General features: G+C 41.3%; 1 protein-coding gene across 1 annotated transcript in view; it reads right to left on the bottom strand.

Moving 5' to 3' along the window:
* LOC122913691 (secretoglobin family 1D member 2-like) overlaps positions 1-22,482 on the bottom strand; it is a 27,712-nt gene extending 5,230 nt beyond the window's left edge. Inside the window, exons 1-2 of the mRNA XM_044260336.1 lie at positions 22,428-22,482; positions 19,775-19,962 (exon numbers count right to left, since the gene is read on the bottom strand). Coding sequence (XP_044116271.1) covers positions 19,775-19,962; positions 22,428-22,482 — 243 coding nt within the window. The remainder of the gene's footprint in view (positions 1-19,774; positions 19,963-22,427) is intronic.

The raw sequence follows: 22,482 nt of genomic DNA, 5'->3' as shown, positions 1-22,482 counted from the left end.
ATTTCTATTTGTTAACTAACATAATAAAAGTATAAAAAATTCCAAATAATCCCAAAAATGCAATTAAAAGTAATTTTTAAAAAAACATTATTCAGTGGTTGGACTGTGTATTTTTGGAAAATACACTGCTCAGAGAAGGGCCAAATGGCAATCGATTCCATTTGGTTGCAGAAGTCATTTCTGAGTTTCTGATCTTCTTTCCTTTACCCCCAAAATACATATATATCTCTCCATTTTTCTACTTATTTTTCTTCATAGAAAATAACACATAAACATTTATTAAGTTGAAAATGTGAACATATTATTTCCCAAGGAACATTGTTTTATGTGGTAGTTCATTGTAATTTTATGGGTGTGTAATGTTCACAGTAATACTATCATAGTAGCCCCCAAATGAAAACTCCTCAAATGCCCCTAACATTAGAATAGAAAGATAAATTTTGGTATATTCACATAACAGCATGCTATACAGCAATGAAAAGACCTGCTATTACTTGCCAGAGTATATATATATATATGAATCTCACAAACTTTATATTAAGTGAAAAAAGCCAGACACTCAAAGAATGCAAACTGTATGAGTGCATTTATATAAAGCATAAAAATTAGCAAAGCTAATCCATGCTATTCAAAGTCAGCATAATTTATTTTATTTTTTTCAGTGTTCCAAAATTCATTTTTTATGCACCACACCCAGTTCTATTTATTTTTTTTATTACCTCAGTGGATTAAAAAATAATGACTCATAATTATTAGAATATCTCAGTGCAACACACTTGGCCAGTATAGGGGAGATGCTCTGTGACATGCTGGTGGTGGAGGGTGGTGTGGGGGGAGTGTTCCGACAGTGTATGGAGAATGAATGGGTGCCTGTGTGTGGAGGATTTAAAAACAACAGTGAAATGAAATAAAAGTAAACTGCCTTTACTGGTCATCATGAGCTAGTTTTCCTAGACAATGTCATGGATAACATGCCCCATCCTTGTTTGACATTCTGGAATTTTTTTTAAAAAAGATTTTATTTATTTATTTGAGAGAGAGACAGTGAGAGAGAACATGAGCGAGGAGAAGGTCAGAGGGAGAAGCAGACTTCCCATGGAGCTGGGAGCCTGATATGGGACTCGATCCCGGGACTCCAGGATCATGACCTGAGCCGAAGGCAGTTGTTCAACCAATTTATTTGAGAGAGTAAGCATGTGCATGCTGGTGAGCAGGGATGGGGGAGAAGAGGAGGGAGAGGGACAAGCAGACTCTATGTTGAGCATGGAGCCAGCCCCAGGGTTCAGTCTCAGGACTCTGAGATCATTATCTGAGCCAAACTGAAGAGTCAGATATTTAACTGACTGAGACACCCACGCGCCCCTGGGCTGGACATTCTAAGTAATTGTTACATTGACCTGGAACAGGGTGCTCCTAGTGGCCTGTCCATGACACATCCTGACCATATCCCGTCATTCAGGAGTCCAGGCTCCTCCCACTGAGTGGCTCCGGTGTCTGTAAGGGGCTTAGGGATCTGCTGGATCTCTGCATTCTGTAGCAGACATTCTGGAAAAGTAAAAACTATGGGGACATTAAAAAAAAAAACAGTTAAGAGCTGTTAAGAGCTTGGGGAGGAGGGAAGGAATAGAGCTTATATGATTTTTTAATTTTTTAATTTTTTAAAATTAATTTATTTATTTTCAGCATAACAGTATTCATTCACCACACCCAGTGCTCCATGCAAGCCGTGCCCTCTATAATACCCACCACCTGGTACCCCAACCTCCCACCCCCTGCCCCTTCAAAACCCTCAGATTTTTTTTCAGAGTCCATTGTCTCTCATGATTCACCTCCTCTTCCAATTTACTCCAACTCCCTTCTCCTCTCTAACACCTCTTGTCCTCCATGCTATTTGTTAGGCTCCACAAATAAGTGAAACCATATGATAACTTTTGTAGCAACATGGACGGGACTGGAAGAGATTATGCTGAGTGAAATAAGTCAAGCAGAGCTTAGATGATTTTTAAGGATGGTGAAACTCTCAGTACTACGGGAGGGGGGGAAGATGGTCATTACATAGATTTCACAAAAGGTGTAGGCTGTAAAACACCAAGAATGAACCCTAAGGTGAACTATGGACTTTGTGTGATAAGAGTGTGTCCGTAGAGGTTCATCCTGTGTAACTGATGTACTACTGCTGCTTCCTGATGGCGCAGGGGAGAAGAATGAGGCACAAACAAGTCGGCTACAAGAGAAAGGGAGCAGAGGACAACAGTAGAAAAGACTGTTGCCCCGAACAACTCCTCAGTCTCACTTGTATTAGATAGAAACAGTAATCAACAGAAGAGCCGAAGAAGGCCAAACGTTAGTCATATGCCTTGTAGATAAAAAGAAGGAAGGCAAAATCTGTCTGGACAAGCAGTATAAAGTTTATAGTGAACAAGCGCTCTCAAAGGACTTATCTAATTAGCCACAGGTGATCTGGGGCGGGGGAAGGGGAGATAACGGAAAAAGGAAGTAGGCGGCATTTCCTTTTGCTCAGCTTCAAGGCCGTATGTCTTCCTCTCCCCCAGAGGCCTGTTGCCAGTATGTGTGTGTGTGTGTGTTTTTAAGGTTATATCTAAACGTGCTTGGTAACTAGTAAAATTTCCCATGGGTTATAAGTTGCAAGTAATACATTGTTCTGAGGGACAGTTACATACTACCTGGTGGGGCATGTTGTTGTGAGGGAGGCTGTGTGCGTGTTGAGTAGGAGATATGTGGGAACTCTCTGCACTTTCTGCTCAGTTTTGCTATATACCTAAAATTACTCTTAAAAATCTCATCAAAGACAAAAAGGAAGGAAAACACATTGAGAATATTCTCTTGGGCACCACACAAAAAACAAATAATCCAATTAAACAATGGGCAGAAGACATTCACATGGCCAACAGATACATGAAAATGTGCTCGATATTCTCATCACCACGGAGATGAACAAAGAAGCTGTGTTCATCACAATACTTTTTTTGCCTCAGGAAGACAGTTTTTAACTTTGTACTTGAAAATAACTTCAAAGTTACAGAAATGATGCAGTGATATGTGCACTGGATAGAACCCCCACATACTTTTTTTGTGGGGGATGTTATTATTATTTTTAAAATTTTTATTTCTTTTCAGCGTAACAGTATTCATTGTTTTTGCACCACACCCAGTGCTCCATGCAATCCGTGCCCTCTATAATACCCACCACCTGGTACCCCAACATCCCACCCCCCGCCCCTTCAAAACCCTCAGATTGTTTTTCAGAGTCCATAGTCTCTTATGGTTCACCTCCCATTCCAATTTCCCCCAACTCCCTTCTCCTCTCTAACTCCCCATGTCCTCCATGCTATTTGTTATGCTCCACAAATAAGTGAAACCATATGATAATTGACTCTCTCTGCTTGACTTATTTCACTCAGCATAATCTCTTCCAGTCCTGTCCTTGTTGCTACAAAAGTTGGGTATTCATCCTTTCTGATGGAGGCATAATACTTCATAGTGTATATGGACCACATCTTCCTTATCCATTTGTCTGCTGGAGGGCATCTTGGTTCTTTCTACAGTTTGGTGACCGTGGCCATTGCTGCTACAAACACTGGGGTACAGATGGCCCTTCTTTTCACTACATCTGTATCTTTGGGGTAAATACCCAGGAGTGCAATGGCAAGGTCATAGGGAAGTTCTATTTTTAATTTCTTGAGGAATCTCCACACTGTTCTCCAAAGTGGCTGCACCAACTTGCATTCCCACCAACAGTGTAAGAGGGTTCCCCTTTCTCCACATCCCCTCCAACACACATTGTTTCCTGTCTTGCTAATTTTGGCCATTCTAACTACACCCACGTACTTTTACCTGTAGGAACTTTTGTTGATGTGCTACTCCATTTACTTCACATTACAATCTCCTTTCTTTCTTTTTTTCCCCTCAGTTCTAGAGTCAGCCCTGTCTTCTCAAAGAATCAATCATTGGACATCCTTCATCTTCCCTTTTTATTGCTCCAGTCCTTCAATTACCTTTATTATCAATTCTTGCTTGAAAATTGCTCTCCTCAATATGTAGACATCTTCAACAAATGGGTCAGTGTTCATCTCTACAGATGCAAATTCCTGCAAATCTGTGTGACCATCTCCAGTTCTGCAGCTGAATGTCTTCCTTTTCCTCTCCTCTTATGGTCCAAAAGTGGGAGAGGGTGGTCTGTGGTCCCCATTTTTGAGAGACAGAGATGGTGCGACTTCCCTCCCAAGTGAGGATATACCCAGAGCACTGAGAACTGAGTATGGTCCATGTGGTCTTACTAAATAATTGTGGGAAAGCCTGTTCACGAATGTTCAGAGCAGTTTCATTCAAATTCGCCATACACTGGAAACAACCCAAGTGTCCTTCAATGGGTAAAAAGTTAAACAATTTGCAATGCATTCGGGACTACTACTCAGTAATAAAAAGGAGCTAACTATTGATACACACACATGAAAGGAATTCTAGTGAATGAAAAAAGCCAATTTAAAAAGATTAGACGCTATAAAACGGTAACATAAGATTCTAGAATATTCTAGAATATTTCTAGAATATTCTAGAAATCACAAAATTATAATGCTTGCCAGGGATTAGGAATGGGTTTGACAGAGCTGGTGTGGCTATAACAGAAATGGCTTGAGGCAGACTTTCAGTGAAGAAATGATTCTGTATCTTGGTTATGGTGATGATTCCACGAAGCTACACATGTAATAAAGTTGCATAAAACTATACAGACATGCAAATGAACAGGTGTGAAATTGTGGAAATCTGAGTAAGTGCTTTGTATCAATGACGATTTCTGGGTTTTAATATTGTACTCTAAGTATTTAACGTGTTGCCATTGAAAGACCAAGGCTGAAGGAGGCACAGAACATCTCTGCACATGTTTGTGGCAACTTCCTGTGAAACTATATTTTAAAATAAAAGGGTTAAGGAAATTACAATAAATAAATAAATAAATAAATAAATGTGTGTGTGTGTGTGTGTGTGTGTGTGTGTGTGTTTAATAGTTGGGATCTTTTAAGATGTGGGTCTTGGGAGGGCATGTGTTATGGGGAGTGCTGTGAATTGTGTAAGACCTGTACTCCTGAAGCAAATAATACATTATATGCTACTAAAAAAAAAAAAAAAGATGTGGGTCTTGGGCAAGGGTCCCTTTGGCGTCACAGACACAGGTGTTTGGGAGAAGGAGAGGGGAGGGAGTCCTTATGGCTTTTGTGAGCCTTATGTATTTTTGGCTTGTGTCGGTAAAAACCCAATTAAACATCATAAAACCACATCGGTATAAAGAAGAATACCACGAACCTCCTGTAGAGGGCAGACTTCCCTCGTCCACAGACTTCAGTAAGGCACTTGACCTTTGAGAATACTCACAGTGCCTTATTTTCACTGAGGCTGTTTTTATAAAGAATATCTCATTTGGGGATGCCTGGTTGGCTCAGTCAGTTAAGCGTCTGCCTTCAGCTCAGGTCATGATCTCAGGGTCCCAGGATCGAGCCCTGCGGCAGGTTCCCTGCTCAGTGGGGAGCCTGCTTCTCACTCTGCCTCTCCTCCCCTTTGCTCTTCTCTTCCCACCTGCTTGTTCTCTCTATCTTTTTCTCTCTCAAATAAAGAAATAAAATATTTAAAAAAGAGTATCTCATCTAATTTACTCAATTTCATAAATTCAGTCTATTATAAATCTATGAATTTTTTTTTAGCTGTTTAGGATTTTTTTCCCACCGATTCAAAGGATGATGCTAAACTATAGAGCAAGTGGTTGGTCAGCAGAAGGCAGTGTGAGTGGACGAAATGTGACCAGGTCTGGGCATAAACAGATGTGAATTCAAATCTTGGAAGCAACACCTAATCAGGAAGTGTCCTCGGGCAAGTGAAAGTGCTGTTCATTTCAAGTTTCCTTTTCCTCATTTCTAAAATGAGCAGGAATAATACCACACCTGGTTTTGCAAGAATGACAGACATTTTGTGAAGAGCTTATTCAGGCTTCAAACAAGGTAATTAGGAATAAATGGGAGGTTTCATCCATCCACCATCCATCCATCCGCTGTTCCACAGTAACCATGAGCTTCCTCCATCACTGGGGCTGTGCTGTGTGAACCAGATTCAGGTATTCAACCAGGACTTTGACCCCGTGGAGCGAGCTTCTCACAAGGGAGACAACAAACAATCCCATAACAGAATGAATGACATCAAAAAGAGTTTGCTGCACCGAAACACAAAACAACCACGGTGGGTGGGCCGTGTCTTATACAGAGGTCCAGGCCAGCTCCAGGAGGACGGACTTTAAAGCCTGGATGAGTGGACAATGATATCAAGGGGAAAGTGTGGGAAGGAGCGTTCTTGGCAGAAAGAACAGCAGGTACAGAGGCTCTGGAGCACTTGGTATTTGGCAAGATAAGGAAAGCACACACAGCGTTGCCTCTGGGTGACAAGAGAGACACAGGACAGCCTCATACTATAGAAATAGAAAAACCACATCAGCTTAAGCAGGGACAATAGGAGGTAATAGCAACAAGAGAAACAATATTGGCTCAAGTTAAGAAAAAGAAAAAGAAAAAGAAATTGATGAGAGAGAGAGATGAGTTAATTACTCACGAATGCAGTATTTGCTGTTGGGATTATTAGCGACTCATTTCCTTCCATCATTCAGCTGGAGCATAAGTTGCTAAGAACAATACTAATTTAGGAAGAGGCTAGAGGTGGGGAAGAAGGTGATGTTCTTACGTATGTACTTTCCCCCACTTGACCATTGCTGTCAATCTCCATTCCAAAGGCAAACAACGGACTTTAGTGATGAAATGAGAGACTTATTGGCTAGGTCTTAATGGGGACTATTCCTGGTGCCTCAGATACTATGGACTTTCCCTATTACCTGTGGGGACATAGGTCCTGGTAGAGGTTCCTTACTCAGCAAGAAATAAAGTAAAATAAAATAAAATAAAATAAAATCCCACATGATGTACATGGTGCCCACAATAGAGAGGTGTATATTTTTTTTTATCTTCATGTTTTCTTCAGAGCAGATGATGATCATTCTCAGGTGAATGAACAAGCAGTAAACTCAGCCTGCAAATGACACATTGTCAAGCCAGTGTTGACAGGGAGAAAGAGAAGAAATCAATGTCAGGATGCATGTGTAGCTAGCATGATGTTTTCTTTCCCCCAAAGGGGCACTAAGTCAGGTCCCCAGATGATGCTCAGAAAGTAGAGGAATGAAGGAGTCTTCAGTCTGGGTGTTGGTGTGACACTTATTGATCCCGTACTATGACAGACCATGGTGTACGGGTGAATTTGTACAGGTTTTGCCCTGAACAACTTGTGTCATAGGATTTTGCCCTGAACAATTTGTAGCATAGGAGAAAGAGAAAGTATGCAGCAAGAGTGACTGAGTGGACTGCCCTTAGTCTCACAGAAGACCTGAGATATACTTACATCAAGACTTTGGTCATTGAGCCCTTGCCGTATTGCATGGCTCAGTGGGTTGGGCCACTGCCTTCGGCTCGGGTCATGATCTCAGGGTCCTGGGATCGGGTCCCGCATCTGGCTCTCTGCTCAGCAGGGAGCCTGCTTCCCTTCCTCTCTCTCTGCCTGTCTCTCTGCCTACTTGTGATCTCTCTCTGTCAAATAAATAAATGAAAATCTTAAAAAAAAAAAAGTAATAACAGTCAGTCAGAACCATCTTTTCTCAATGATTCATGCATTGACACAAAAGCCTATGAATTTTTTTTTTTTGAAATTTAGATGATCTTTAAACATTCCTAAGTTGTAAGTTACTGATATGAATTGGGGACATTTGGGGACAAAATACCCCACATTTTTTTTACTCATTCTGGAAAACCAGTTCCGCCCCTTACCTGCAGGGCTGTTGGGACATTAACCTCAGGTATATTCTTTGGAAGTGAACCTCTTCCTCGTTATGATCATGTCAAAGAACTTGGGAAGGGAGGGAGTTAGTTACCCAGGCCGGCGGTGTTAAGAAAGGACCTGGCCTTGGAGACATCTCGAAGGCAGTGAGATGTTAGTTGTTCACAATATCTAGTCCATTCCTAGACCAGACTCACTACCATCCTTAGGCCAGTCAGCTATGGAGATTTCAAGATTGCATTTCTTTGTACCCTGGGAATAGTCCTGGGATTGTCATAAGTCCTTAGGACTGGGTTGGGCACAGAGCAGGTGCTGTGTACATGACAGCCTCCAGTGACTCACTTTATACAACTGAGAAAGCTCTTATGATATACCTTGAGGGACTACTGGGACTGTCAGAGACCACAGCAAACTTGGTTGAACTTTACATTCTCTGAACGATCTAGAGAAGGTCACATTGAGATCTGAGGCAAAAGTTCTGCGTGTGATATACAGCACTATATTTTGATCCTTGCTTACTTATACTGTTCTGACTTCTTTTTGGAAGAGTTTTTATTGAGGTATAATTTACATAGCACTTCTCTGTCAAACACATTCCACACACTGTTGTTCTGTTAATCTTCTCAAAGCCCAGCAGCCATGGGTGTTTATCTGTTTTCAAAATGCAATAAAATATGAATGGCACACAATAGTAGAGCGGTCACTGGAGGCAAGGCACTGGTCAAACCTCCTCTAATCTTGTCAACAACAACCCAGTGTGTGAGGTGATCATAACAATTATTGGCCTGAAGTGGGTAATTTAGAGTGTGAAAGAGGTCCCAAAATGAGTGGATTGCCAGGAGAGCAGCATAAACCAGGATTCTCCTGAGAAATCTGAGATGTGTGGTCGCCCTCCCTTGTTTGGCAACCTCCTCTGCAGCTTCCTGGGTGTAATCTGAAGGCAGCCCCTGTACACAGAGAGTAGGGAGAAACCGAAGAAAAGGCCGGCCCCTCCAGTTGGTATGTGGCAGGTTTAATGAGCAAGGGGTCTTACATAAGAAGTTTGTCTTGAGTAAGACAAAAGATGGGTAGATCTCCACACCAACGTGCCAGAATTAGAAAGTGTACAGAGGGGCCTCAAGTTTGTTCAGTCACATTCTCAGTTCAGGTGGTCTCAACACCACATCACTACCTCAGGACACTGTGCTTGGGGCTGCTTCTGGGAGTGGAGCCGGCAAGAGGAACCTGCATTCCAAGGACAGGGAAGGTGGGTGTGGAGCCTCCAATTGCCTGGGTTCAGCTCACGGTCAACTGGTCACATCCTCTCTCCCAGCACCTCCCCATGAGATGGGCATATCATTTCTTCCCAGATGCAGACAATGAGACAAGAGAGGTCAAGTAAGTCGATCCTCAGACCATGTTTGTGGGTGGCATGCAGGGTAAGGACCCAAATGTTCTGGCTGAGAAACCACTCTCAACACTATCGACCTCCTTGTTTGACACTTTTGGACTTTCATCTATGGCTCAAATGGATTCTTGTGATCTTGACTCACACGACTGTCCTTTGTGAATTCCAGGTGGATTACTGCATGGGCCCACCAGTTTTCTGCTGAGGACTTTGTTCCCTGTAGCCTCCTCTTGCCACTGTCCTTGCCTCAGTCCCACTGGATTGAACTCCTTATTCTTTCCCGATGTTACATCAAAGGCAGCCCTCTTCTTGTGCCCTTTCCTGACTCTGAATCGATAGGGATCTCTCTTTCCAAGACTTCTCGGCTCTTTGTGTAGCTCTCTCCTTATTGATCCCATGGTCCTTCCTCCCTGTTATGCTCTTACAGGATACCACCTATGCACCACTGGTCTTTGTGTGATTACAGTGATAAGGTAGGTGCTTAATTAATTGTTGTGTAACTGCTTTTCAGGATAGATTTTGGATTTATATAAAGATTCACTGATTATATTACATGTTTATTATTAGGTCTACTTAGAAAGAGAAGTGCATTTAAATTTGGATATTTAGTGAAGTCAGGGATCAAATCCCAAACTAAAACCAGTCACCAGCCTGTCATTGTGGTGCTAACATCACCTTGTTTATGTTCTTGGATGAGGACTTTGGTGTCACAATAGGGAGATGGCTGGCAGAAGCAACCATTACCTTGAGCCAATGTAACTTTGATTTGCTCTATCCCGGATTTATCTGATGACTTGGGACCGCAAGCCAGATTTGGAAGCCAAGCCAGGACCATGTGTCACCTCCAGTGAAGTCTTGGCTCATTCACCAAAACCCTGAACTTTACACAATGTGACATTGTCAAGAAATGTGTGGTAAAGAATTTTTTTTTTCCAATTTATTTATTTTCAGAAAAACAGTATTCATTATTTTTTCACCACACCCAAAGAATTTAATCCTCATTTACCCATGACAGTTCATATGGATCATTAGATATCTACACCATAATCTTCTGTATTGAGTTAGTATTTTTCCCTCCACTATGTGCCCACCTTTTCTCTCTAATCATGGCATGCATAGTTTTGAAGCTCTGGTCCTCAGGTACATTACAAGATGTACATGGGAGAACCGATATAGTGTTTGCACTATGAAAACTGATTTTTCTACTGAACCTGACTGACTTTCTCCTTCCATTTTATACTTTTAGGCATTTGTCAATGTCTGGAGATATTTTGGGTGTCTCCACAGTGTGGGTGGTGTGCTAATGGCATCAAGAGGTTGTTCTTAAACAACTCGGGATGCTCAGGACATTTACTCAAAAAGAACTTTTTCAGCCTCAAATGTCAATAGAGCCTTGACAAATAACTAAAAGCATTTTCCCTGTAGCAAAATATCAGTAATGTGCTGGGTAGCCTCCCACTAAGTGGACAGTGAGTGGAGCACCAGTGCAGACAGATACTGGCAGAAGTGTGGGCATTGTCTGTGTCATTTGGTGCACAGAGCTCATCTTGTTCTTTCTTGTTCACAGACAATGGTTTCTCCATTCTGTCATCCACATTCTCCCTGTCCTTCAAAGTCCAGCTTAGTCTTCACTTCTTCCCAAAGTCTTCCTTCAGAAAGAATGTTCAGCACCTAAGGGCTTTGTTCTTGGTCGAATGTCTTATGGCCTTTGAATTCTACGGTAGAATCTCAGGGATATATTGATATCTTTTCCACTTCTTTTATGTCTTGTCATTTGACATGATAATTAATTCCTTAAGGAAATCCATTAATTCTTTCAATGAAATAAATAAATTGCTCCTGGGTTTGGTGCAGTGTAGGTTCATAGTTGACTTGAGATAATTTGCCACATTATAACATGGTTTGGCCAAATTTTTCTCTGACCGTTTTTTGTTTTGCTCCTCCTCTTCCCTCTTGTCCTTCCTTTTCATTTCTGACAATTCTTGTATTTTACAAAATTTTCATCTTATTTTATTTTTTAGGTTTACTTATTTTTAGTAGTATCTATACCCCATATAAGGTTGAACTCATGATTTGGAGACCAGGTGTTGCATCTTCTTCTGACTAAACAAGCCAGGTGCCCCTCAAAATTTTCCTTTTAAAAAGGTTATATGGAAGCACTATTGAAAGAGGTAAGTATTGAAAAACAGCTTCCAGTGAAAAGTGCTGGAGCCGTCTCTATTCTGATCTACACCACATGGCCTCATACTTCTACTTCTTTAACTGTGTCTCCTGGTTCTGCTATGTTCTTAATATTTTAAATTGTTCTTTACTGATTCATCCATAAAAATCGAAGTTTTATCCTGTGTTGACTGGATTCCATGCCTTATCTTTCCTTATCTACTCCTTCTTTTTGGTAAGTTATATCTTCCCATACCTTCTGAGAAAAAGCTCACTGAAGATAAAACTTTTGAAGATATGCACTTCCAAAATCTCCATTTAAAATTTATTTATTTAAAAGATTTTATTTATTTATTTGACAGAGAGAGAGACAGCGAGAGAGGGAACACAAGCTGGGGGGCAGGGGGAAGGGAGAAGCAGGCCTCCATTTGAGCAGGGACCATGATGTGGGGCTTGATCCCAGGACCTCTGGATCATGACCTGAGCCAAAGGCAGACACTTAACGACTGAACCACCCAGGTGCCTTCCCCAAATTATTTATTTATTTTATTTTATTTTATTATGTTATGTAAGTCACCATACAGTACATCATTTGTTTTTTGTAGTGTTCCACAATTTATTGTTTGCATATAACACCCAGTGCCCCATGCAATACATGCCCTCCTTAATATCCATCACTGGGCTAACCCATCCCCCACCCACTTCCCTGTGAAACCCTCGGTTTGTTTTCTGGAGTCCATAGTCTCTCATGGTTTGTCTTTCCCCCTGGCTTCCTCCCCTTCATTTTTCCCTTCCTTCTCCTAATGTCCTCCATGCTATTCCTCATGTTCCACAAATAAGTGAAACTATATAATTGACTTTATCTGCTTGACGTATTTCACTTAGCATAATGCCCTCCAGTTCCATCCATGTTGATGCAAATGGTGGGTAATCATCCTTTTGATGGCTGAGTAATATTTCATTGTATATATGGACCACATCTTCTTTATCCTTTGTCTGTTGAAGGGTATCTTGGCTCCTTCCACAGTTTGGCAATTGTGGACATTGCTGCTATGAACATTGGGGTGCATGTGGCCCTCCTTTTCACTACATCTGTATCTTTGGGGTAAATACCCCATAGTACAATTGCTGGGTCATAAGGTAGCTCATTTTTAACTTCTTGAGGAACCTCCATACTGTTTTCCAAAGTGGCTCTACCAACTTGCATTCCCACCAACAGTGTAAGAGTGTTCTCCTTTCTCTGCATCCTCTCCAACATTTGTTGTTTCCTGCCTTGTCAATTTTTGCCATTCTAGTTGGGGAAGTTGGTATCTCAATGTAGTTTTGATTTGAATTTCCATGAATGGCTAATGATGTTGAACATTTTCTTCATGGTTAAGTGATAGTTGGTTTCATATAAAATTCCAGGTTGCAGCCTCTGAATTTTTAACCTAAACTTTGCGTCTTCCAGTCCTGTGTTGAATCAATTTTTATTCTCCATTCTCGGGTGACCTGTGTTTCCTTCTGAAAGAAATACCTTTCTTCTGATTGGTGTTAAAAAGAATCACAGAAATGTGTTTTGAGGTGAGGAGTGAGTGGTTTATTCAATTTTGTATTCTTCATTTCTACAAAATAGCTTGTTATTTTTCTATGATAGTTTTCTTCCCACTGTGGTCAGTCTCATTCTGCAGTTCTATTAGTTGGGTGTCACGGATTGGTGCTTTAACATGCTTTTCCATTCTCTCATATTTGTATTTTTTAATCCCTTCTACTCCATATACATTACTTTTGTTCCACCATTTTGCTTTGTCTCCCAACTCATTATTATTTTTTCCCAGATGTCATATTTTTAATTTTTCCAGAGCTCTTTGTTTTACTTTGAATGGTTGTAAGACCTGAGAAGATGAGGAGATTTTAGTAATCTGGGCTTTCTGAAGAACCATGAAAGGATCCACAGGAGAATGAGTTGCCTGGCCCAAAGAAACTACACTAAATGCAAAAGAATATGAATCAGTTAGGAACTTTCTTGTCTCTTGTATCACATCATTTTAGGCCTTAACTCTGCCAGAAATTGTGGTTGGTAGTGGGGAGAGAAAAAGTGATAGGAAAGGAGTGAAAGAAAGGAGAAGTCTTAATTTTGAAACAATGTGAGGTTTTGATTATTATACAGGCCTCAATATACTAATTTCCAAATGGAGACATTAGACTTCATATCCTAGGAAACAGTGGACCTTTGAAGGTTTGGTTAAAATAAGCCATGGGAGGGGGAAAGCCATGGGAAAAGAGTAGCTTTGTGTTCAGAGTGTTGACTTTTCATAGCGAGCAAGATGGATTCAGGGAGAAACCACTGGAGGAGTTGTCCCTGGGCAGAGAGTAGTAATCTATGACCAGAGGAACAATTAGAGTCCTCGAAAACAAAGCCAAAAGACTCAGTATACATCCATCCTTCATGCTTGATTAAACACAGTTGTGAGTTGAACCAGAGTTTCTAGAAAATTAGGCATATGTCAACAAAGAATCTAGGAGGTGACTCAAACAGTGAGTTGACACCAGATGTTGTTTGACTTCAAGGTGTCAACAACTCTGGGGGAATATGTCCAGTGGAGATTGAACTTTAGACCCTGCTCCCATGTAGCTATCTTTCTGCTGTGTCAGGTAGCTATAGGCTGAGGAGTGTGTGTGTGTGTGTGTGTGTGTGTGTTTGGTAAAATACACATGAGATAAAATTTACCATTCAAACTTTTTAAATGTACAATTCCACTGCATTAAGTATATTCACAATGTTGTAATAACTATGTATTTGCAGAAGTCATCTCAAACAGAAACTCTGCATGCAGTAAACACTTTATAAACTTCTATCCTCCAAGCCCTGACTTTGCAGTCATGCTTTATCTCACCTTGCACTCTCTAGCAGCAGCTCATGAGGGAATATATTCCTATATGAAAACCCTGGTTTATTAGTTTTATAACAGTGGAGCTAATGAGTATCCCTAAAAGGAGTAGGATTGGTGGTTTACAGTAGTAGCTAAAGAAAGTTCTCAAGGCAGGAGGTGGTTGGCAAGCTGAGTGAGAAAAGCATGGAGCTCTTGATTTCAGGGTCATGAGTTTGAGCCCTACATATTGGGTGTAGAGATTACTTAATCTCCATATTGGGTGTAGAGATTACTTAAATAAAAATAAAACTTAAAACCAAAATGTCTCAAGGTGACCACCACAGTGATGCTGGGGGTTCCCCGAGTGTCATGGAGATTCTTGTCTTCCTCCCACCATGAACACATGGCAACTGCCTCCCCAGACACTGGGATACTGCCACCTAAAGAAAATGGAGATGAAGAAATGAGGATTGCATGGATTCTACCTGCAGAGAGATCTGTATATTGGTGCTAGTGGGGCTGGTGAGCAGTCTGGGCACAAGTTGCTTTTTTTTTTTTCATTTATTTATTTTCAGCATAACAGTATCATTATTTTTCACCACACCCAGTGCTCCATGCAATCTGTGCCCTCTATAATACCCACCACCTGGTACCCCGACCTCCCACCCCCCCGCCACTTCAAAGCCCTCAGATTGTTTTTCAGAGTCCATAGTCTCTCATGATTTACCTCCCCTTCCAATTTACCCCAAAACCCTTCTCTCTAACTCCCCATGTCCTCCTGGCATAAAAACAGACACATAGACCAGTGGAACAGAGTAGAGAGCCCAGATATGGACCCTCAACTCTATGGGCAAATAATCTTCAACAAAACAGGAAAAAATATACAGTGGAAAAAAGACAGTCTCTTCAATAAATGGTGCTGGGAAAACTGGACAGCTCTATGTAGAAGAATGAAACTCGACCATTCTCTTACCCTATACACAAAGATAAACTCAAAATGGATAAGAGACCTCAACGTGAGACAGGAATCCATCAGAATCCTAGAGGAGAACATAGGCAGTAATCTCTTCGATATCAGTCACAGCAACTTCTTTCAAGATATGTCTCCAAAGGCAAAGGAAACAAAAGCAAAGATGAACTTTTGGGACTTCATCAAAATCAAAAGCTTCTGCACAGCAAAGGAAACAGTCAAGAAAACAAAGAGGCAACCCACGAAATGGGAGAAGATATTTGCAAATGACGGTACAGACAAAAGGTTGATATCCAGGATCTATAAAGAACTCCTCAAACTCAACACACACAAAACAGACAATCGTCTCAAAAAAGGGGCAGAAGATATGAACAGACACTTCTCCAATGAAGACACACAAATGGCTATCAGACACACGAAAAAATGTTCATCATCACTAGCCATCAGGGAGATTCAAATTAAAACCACATTGAGATATCACCTTAACCAGTTAGAATGGTCAAAATTAGCAAGACAGGAAACAACATGTGTTGGAGGGGATGTGGAGAAAGGGGAACCCTCTTCCACTGTTGGTGGGAATGCAAGTTGGTGCAGCCACTTTGGAGAACAGTGTGGAGATTCCTCAAGAAATTAAAAATAGAGCTTCCCTATGACCCTGCAATTGCACTACTGGGTATTTACCCCAAAGATACAGAGGTAGTGAAAAGAAGGGCCACGTATGCCCCAATATTTATAGCAGCAATGACCACAGTCGCCAAACTGTAGAAAGAACCAAGATGCCCTTCAATGGACGAATGGATAAGGAAGATGTGGTCCATATACACTATGGAGTATTGTGTCTCCATCAGAAAGGATGAATACCCAACTTTTGTAGCAACATGGACAGGACTGGAAGAGATTATGCTGAGTGAAATAAGTCAGTCAGAGAGAGTCAATCATCAGATGGTTTCACTTATTTGTGGAGCATAACAAATAGCATGGAGGACAAGGGGAGTTAGAGGGGAAAAGGGAGTTGGGGGAAATTGGAAGGGGAGGTGAACCATGAGAGACTATGGACTCTGAAAGACCATCTGAGGGTTTTGAAGGGGTGGTAGGTAAGAGGTTGGGGGAACCAGGTGGTGGGTATTATAGAGGGCATGGATTGCATGGAGCACTGGGTGTGGTGCAAAATAATGAATACTGTTATGTTGAAAATTTTAAAAAATGCTTCAAAGTATAGGGATAGAGGGAACATTCCTGAACTTCATCAAATCTGTCTATGAAAGACCCACAGCAAATATAATCCTCAATGGGAAAAAGCTTGCAGCCTTCCCGTTGAGATCAGGAACAAAAGGATGCCCACTTACACCACTCTTGTTCAACATAGTATTAGAAGTCCTAGCAACAGCAATCAGACAACAAAGAGAAATAAAATGTATCCAAATTGGCAATGAAGAAGTCAAACTCTCTCTCTTCGCAGATGACATGATTCTTTATACAGAAAACCCAAAAGACTCCACCCCCAAACTACTAGAACTCATACAACAATTCAGCAACGTGGCAGGATACAAAGTCAATGTACAGAAATCAGTGGCTTTCTTATACACTAACAATGAAAATACAGAAAGGGAAATTAGAGAATCGATTCCATTTACTATAGCACCAAGAACCATAAGATACCTGGGAATAAACCTCACCAAAGAGGTAAAGAAAGAAACTGTACTCAAGGAACTACAGAACACTCATGAAAGAAACTGAAGAAGACACAAAATGATGAAAGACCATTCCATGCTCATGGATCAGAAGAATGAACATTGTTAAAATGTCTATACTGCCTAGAGCAATCTATACTTTTAATGCCATTCTGATCAAAACACCACCGGTATTTTTCAAAGAGCTAGAACCCCATATATTTTAAATGAAGGAGATAGAGGGAGATTGACAGACACAGAAAAGAAAAAGGGAATGGGACCACATAGGGCAGAGATCAGAGTGATGGGACACAAGACAAGGAATGTTGGTTTCCACCCATCAGCAGCCATGAATAGATTTTCACCTCAACCTTCCAGAGGGAGCACAATGATTTCAGGAAAGTGTTATAGACTTTGGATTCTGTCATTCAAGCATTGAGAAAATAATTGGTGTAGGCTACTAAACGTATCATAGTGTTTTGCAGAAGCCAGTGGAAACTAATCCTAATTTTCTTTTCTTTTTCTTTTTTTAAAAATATTTTATTTATTTATTTGACAGAAAGAGAGAGAGCACGCAAGCAGGGAGAGTGGCAGGGAGAGGGAGAAGCAGTCTCCTGATGAGCAGAGAGCCTGATGCAGGACCCTGGGATCATGACTTGAGCTGAAGGCAGATGCTTAACTGACTGAGACACTCAGGTACCTCTAACCCAAATTTTCTGCATCAGGGGCCTTATTGCTTGTGGTCTTGGGGAAAAAGGGAGGCTCATGGAAGGTAGAGCAGGTTGCTGCAGACAGTGCATACAGTTTTCTACATTTCTTTTAAAGTAACTGTGGAGCCTTGAGTGGAATTTTCCAGGTGGCAGCTGGGTGCTGTGTCTGGAACTCTCAGGAAAATGTGAGGGAGAAGCATTAGCTTGAGGTGTTGAGTGGGCTGGACCTTGAAGAGCAATGCACATGTGCAGACTCAAAAAGAGTTAGCTTAAGGATGAACCCTGGAGCACTGGGTGTGGTGAAAAAATAATGAATAATGTTTTTCTGAAAATAAATAAATTGGAAAAAAATAAGAAAAAAAAAGGATGAACCCTGGAGATTCACTAAAAATTGAGAAGTATATGGAAAACAAATCATATTAGAGAATTCATAGGATCAAATCCAGAGTGAAGGTGTGAGGATGGAGCAGGTTGGTTGTGGTTGTGATAAGGACAGACTATTAGTGGTGCTTCTGGTTGAGAACCATGTGACTAGCCAGACAGTTAGGCCATGGGTATCCTCCATACAAAACCATAGCAGGAATATTTGTATCATTTATTACTCCGAAACTTCATTTTCACTCATGGCCATGTGATGGGAAATCTAAAAAGTGATGCATGATGATTCTTGACCAAGTATTTCCTCTTGTGGTCCCTACTCCCCAGAGTCCCAGAGTGCCATGAGTAACTTGACATTAGCTTTCCAAAATTTACTATTGACAACACCCAGTGACCACTTCATGACAAAGAACACCCCAACTCAAGGCCAGAGACTGTGGGATAATAACAAGATAAATAAAAAAGTGCAGGGAAACTGATTTATTGAAGCAAGATGTTGAAACCTTTACATTTTCCAGAATAGGTGATTATTGCAAGACAGATGTATTAGTTTAGGGTACTGAACATTTCAGCAGGATTTTCGCCTGAAACAGATAAAGGAGAGAGAAGTTCAGTCATGATGCTCCTGGAGATGACACCTTAACACAGACTCTACTCACAAGATCTTGTCTGTGAAGTTTCAGCCAACAAAAGGCAAGTAGAATGGGCACAAGACAGGATACCAGGGAGGATAGTAAACTAAATACACTTGACATAATATAACAACGAAGCAAGTCAGGAAAATCCTTTCCATAGTCTGGCAAATTAAAGCCTGAGGTGACCCAAGAGTAAGACTTAGGTTTCTAATGGAAGGAGGAGCAGCCCAGGACTTTTTTCTTTGCTATCCCAGGAGGAAGGACTCCAATTTTTCACTGCAGTAGAGATACAGAGGTAGAGACTGGAATAGGGGTGGAATGGTACTTTGGGTATACTGCTTTCAAGAGAGTCCCAGATTCAGGGTGTGGAAAATCAACCAGATCACACATGTCTTCTCAGCACTGAACACCCAGTCCCTGTGGGCCTTTGTGACTGAACCTCATGACCTAAATCCAGCAGTGGATGGGCTGAGAGACACCTTCAAGTATCTTATTTCTAGACAAATACATAATTTAAGTGTTTCTCCCTCACATGTGACTACAGAAGATAGTGGAAGGAGGTTTTCTGGACATGGGTGTGATAAGGGAGAGAGTTGTAGGCATGGAGTGGTGAAGTAGGCTAAGATATGAGGGTTAGGCCTTGGTCTGCAGAAGCTGGCAGAGTGCCCAGCCATCTGCCCTCCAAGCTGACAGAGGTCCAAGTTCCCTCCTTTCCAGCTGTCTCCCCATTCAACACTCCCAACATGCCCCTGGAATTCCCCTGTGACTATGTCCACTCAGAGAGGGGATCTTGCCCTCAGAAAAGCTCCCAGGTAAGGAAGCAGCCAGACTTTGGTCCTTCAACATCACTGCTTGGGGCCCCAGGTATCCTCCTTTTCAGGATACTATGGGGAACCTGGTATCCAGGGAAGTGACCTGAGAAGGAAAAACATTCCCAGATTCTCTGTGCAGCCTTTGTATAGCTCCCCACGTATAATATCATCCACCCTGGGGCCACTGGTCATCCTATTAGCAGTGAGCAGGGAGGCAGTTACCTCCACCACCTGTGCCCCTGACAGAGCAGCACCTTTATTTCCTTCCTGGCTGCTTAGCCGAGCAGAAGCCTCTATACACAAAGAAGAAAGGAATTACCAGTGCCTTCCCAATTAGCGTTCTGGAACTAAGGGACATTTCATCTGTGCAGGTCTTCACTTTCATCTTGGCCTCAATGACTTCTGGAGGTGCGTTATATTTCTCAAGTGTTTTCTTGTACAGAGTATCTTTTAGAAAAAGGAAGTCTGTCATATCAGTTGCTAAGGCTGGACAGGTGATTGCATTGGCTGGTGAAGAAAAAGAAATATAATCAATATAAGGAAAGTCAATTTTCCCCCATGGTTTCCTGATGTTAGAGCTAGACAGGAACGGAAAGGTCATATGATCCCTTCCCACCGTAGCACCAATGACAATGGGTGAACAGGGAACCTGTGACTTCATATTGAAGAGCCCTCAGAGGATCTAGGATGAGAATATAGGCTTACTGATACCTAGTTCAGTTTTTATCTTTTTAAAATCACATTCCGTTCTTTACAAGACTCTCCTGGTTTTCTGGAATTTACTTTCTTTATATTTCAAATAATTAAGTTTTGCCTGAATAGAATGATACCTTGTTTTTGTCTTGGATTTTGGGTTAGAGGCGATTTTAGTAATCAATTGTTAAGTGAATGGTAGAGTCTGGTCTTTCCAGAAAGCAGAGAAGGGGTGGGTTGATCTGGAGAAGAGCAAGTCACACTCTTTATATGGTGGAAGATCCCACTTTGAGACAGAATAATAAGACTGACTTTCTCTGCTTGACTTATTTCACTCGGTATAGTCAATTATCATACGGTGTCACCTACTCGTGGAACATAAGGAATAGCATGGAGGAGGGGGAGATGAACCATGAGAGACTGTGGACTCTGAGAAACAAACTGAGGGTTTTAGAGGTGAGGGTAGGGTGGGGGAATGGATTGACTCAGTGATGGTTATTAAGGAGGGCATGTATTGCATGGAGCACTGGGTGTTATATGTAAACAATGAATCTTGGAAAACTACATCAAAAACCAATGACATACTGTATGGTGACTAACATAATATAATAATAAAAAAAATTCAGAGCTCAGAAGGCCAAACATTAGGAATGGCCTCTCATTTAGTTAATTATTAGGTATCTCCAGCAAAGGGTCTCTTAATGGATGTCCCTGTACTCATATTTATTTAAATTTCTATTTTTATTTATTTATTTTTAAAAATCTACTTATTTTCTTTGTTTATTTAAAGTAAGTTAAAATAAATCATCTGCTATTAAAAAATAAAGAGCAAGATTATGTTACTGAATGCAGATATGGTTAAAAAGCTAAACACACACGGGGCACCTGGGTGGCTCAGTGGGTTAAGCTGCTGCCTTCGGCTCAGGTCATGATCTCGGGGTCCTGGGATCGAGTCCCGTGTTGGGCTCTCTGCTCAGTAGGGAGCCTGCTTCCCTCTCTCTTTCTCTGCCTGCCTCTCTGCCTACTTGTGATCTCTCTCTGTCAAATAAATAAATAAAATCTTTAAAAAAAAAAAAAGCTAAGCACACACATATAAACACAAACTCCCAGGTAAGCAGTTTGAACACATTTAAAGCTCATACACAAAGCAATGGCTAGCTCTGTTATTCTTGCATGGATGTACAGAATTCCTTAGAGAGGGTGGGAGACAGGGAATGGGGCTCTTTCCTGATCCCTCTGGAATTGTGTGGACACCTCAAGTGACCACTTTTCCTAGTGTGGATTCTCTACACCTCATGTCTTTGTAACCATGCTGTAGCCAGGGAGGTATCCTGTCAGGATCTAATCTGACCCCTGATCAGATGTCACACCATGCAAAGAATTTGAGAGAGGTTTAAATCAGAGGCAAAGGAGGAAGTAAGAGGATGTTTAGAAAGCCAGATGAAATAGAAAGACTGAATAAGAGTTGGGTTAGCCTCAAGGTTAAGCAGACATTGTGGAATGGATGGCTAGAATTAATCAAGATAAGCAGAAATTCCACCCCTCAGAATGAACATGTTCTACTACAAAATACTGGTATCACTCCTAGAAAACCAGGAGGACTGGTAGATACAGTGAAATCTATTCACTAGTAGATACAGTGAATGCTGTATATTTCAGAGCCCCCTTGAAGATTCATTATCAAATATTAAAAGAACACTGGCTCTTCTGGAAGTGAAAACTTTCCCCAAACCCTTCCAACTGTATCATTTTATGAGTCTGAATCCATGAGTGAAAAATCTCTTTTTCACAGTGGACTTAACTGGCACCTGAAAAACTCTGGGAAGGATTATGTCTGGGAAGTACCAGATACTGGCTGGAGCACCAAAGCTAGACCCATGACAGGCTTAATCTCACTCCACTACTATAGCTTCTCTGGTGGTATCTGTCAAATCTAACTATGACAAAGGACTTGGAGAGATAAAGCATTTTGTTGAAGGTCAAAGGTCTGATAAGTGGCAGAGCCATGATTCACACCTAAATTTATGTTCTCTTGCTTCTGAAACAGAGATCACAGATAAGGAGGGAGGCCTCAGTGGAAATTCTTAAAATTTGTCTGTAATAATTTGTTGTACAACTTCCAGGGTGTTGGCAACTCACAAAATTAGCCCTGGGTTGGGAGTGGGGGCAGGAGGCTAGTTCACAAGTAGAGGAAAAGGAGTAAAGCCACTTAAGGTCACCTAGTTCAGAGAGGGGTACTCACCAGGGCTGGTGCCAGTCTGATGAGAAATAGCACTCACCTTCATAGCAGTAAAGAGCCAGAGTGACTAGTAGGACACTCAGGAATAGCCTCAT

This window comes from Neovison vison, chromosome 7 (assembly GCF_020171115.1).
Source record: "Neovison vison isolate M4711 chromosome 7, ASM_NN_V1, whole genome shotgun sequence".
In the NCBI taxonomy this organism is placed as follows: domain Eukaryota; kingdom Metazoa; phylum Chordata; class Mammalia; order Carnivora; family Mustelidae; genus Neogale; species Neogale vison.
This window is presented reverse-complemented; position numbering and strand designations above follow the sequence as displayed.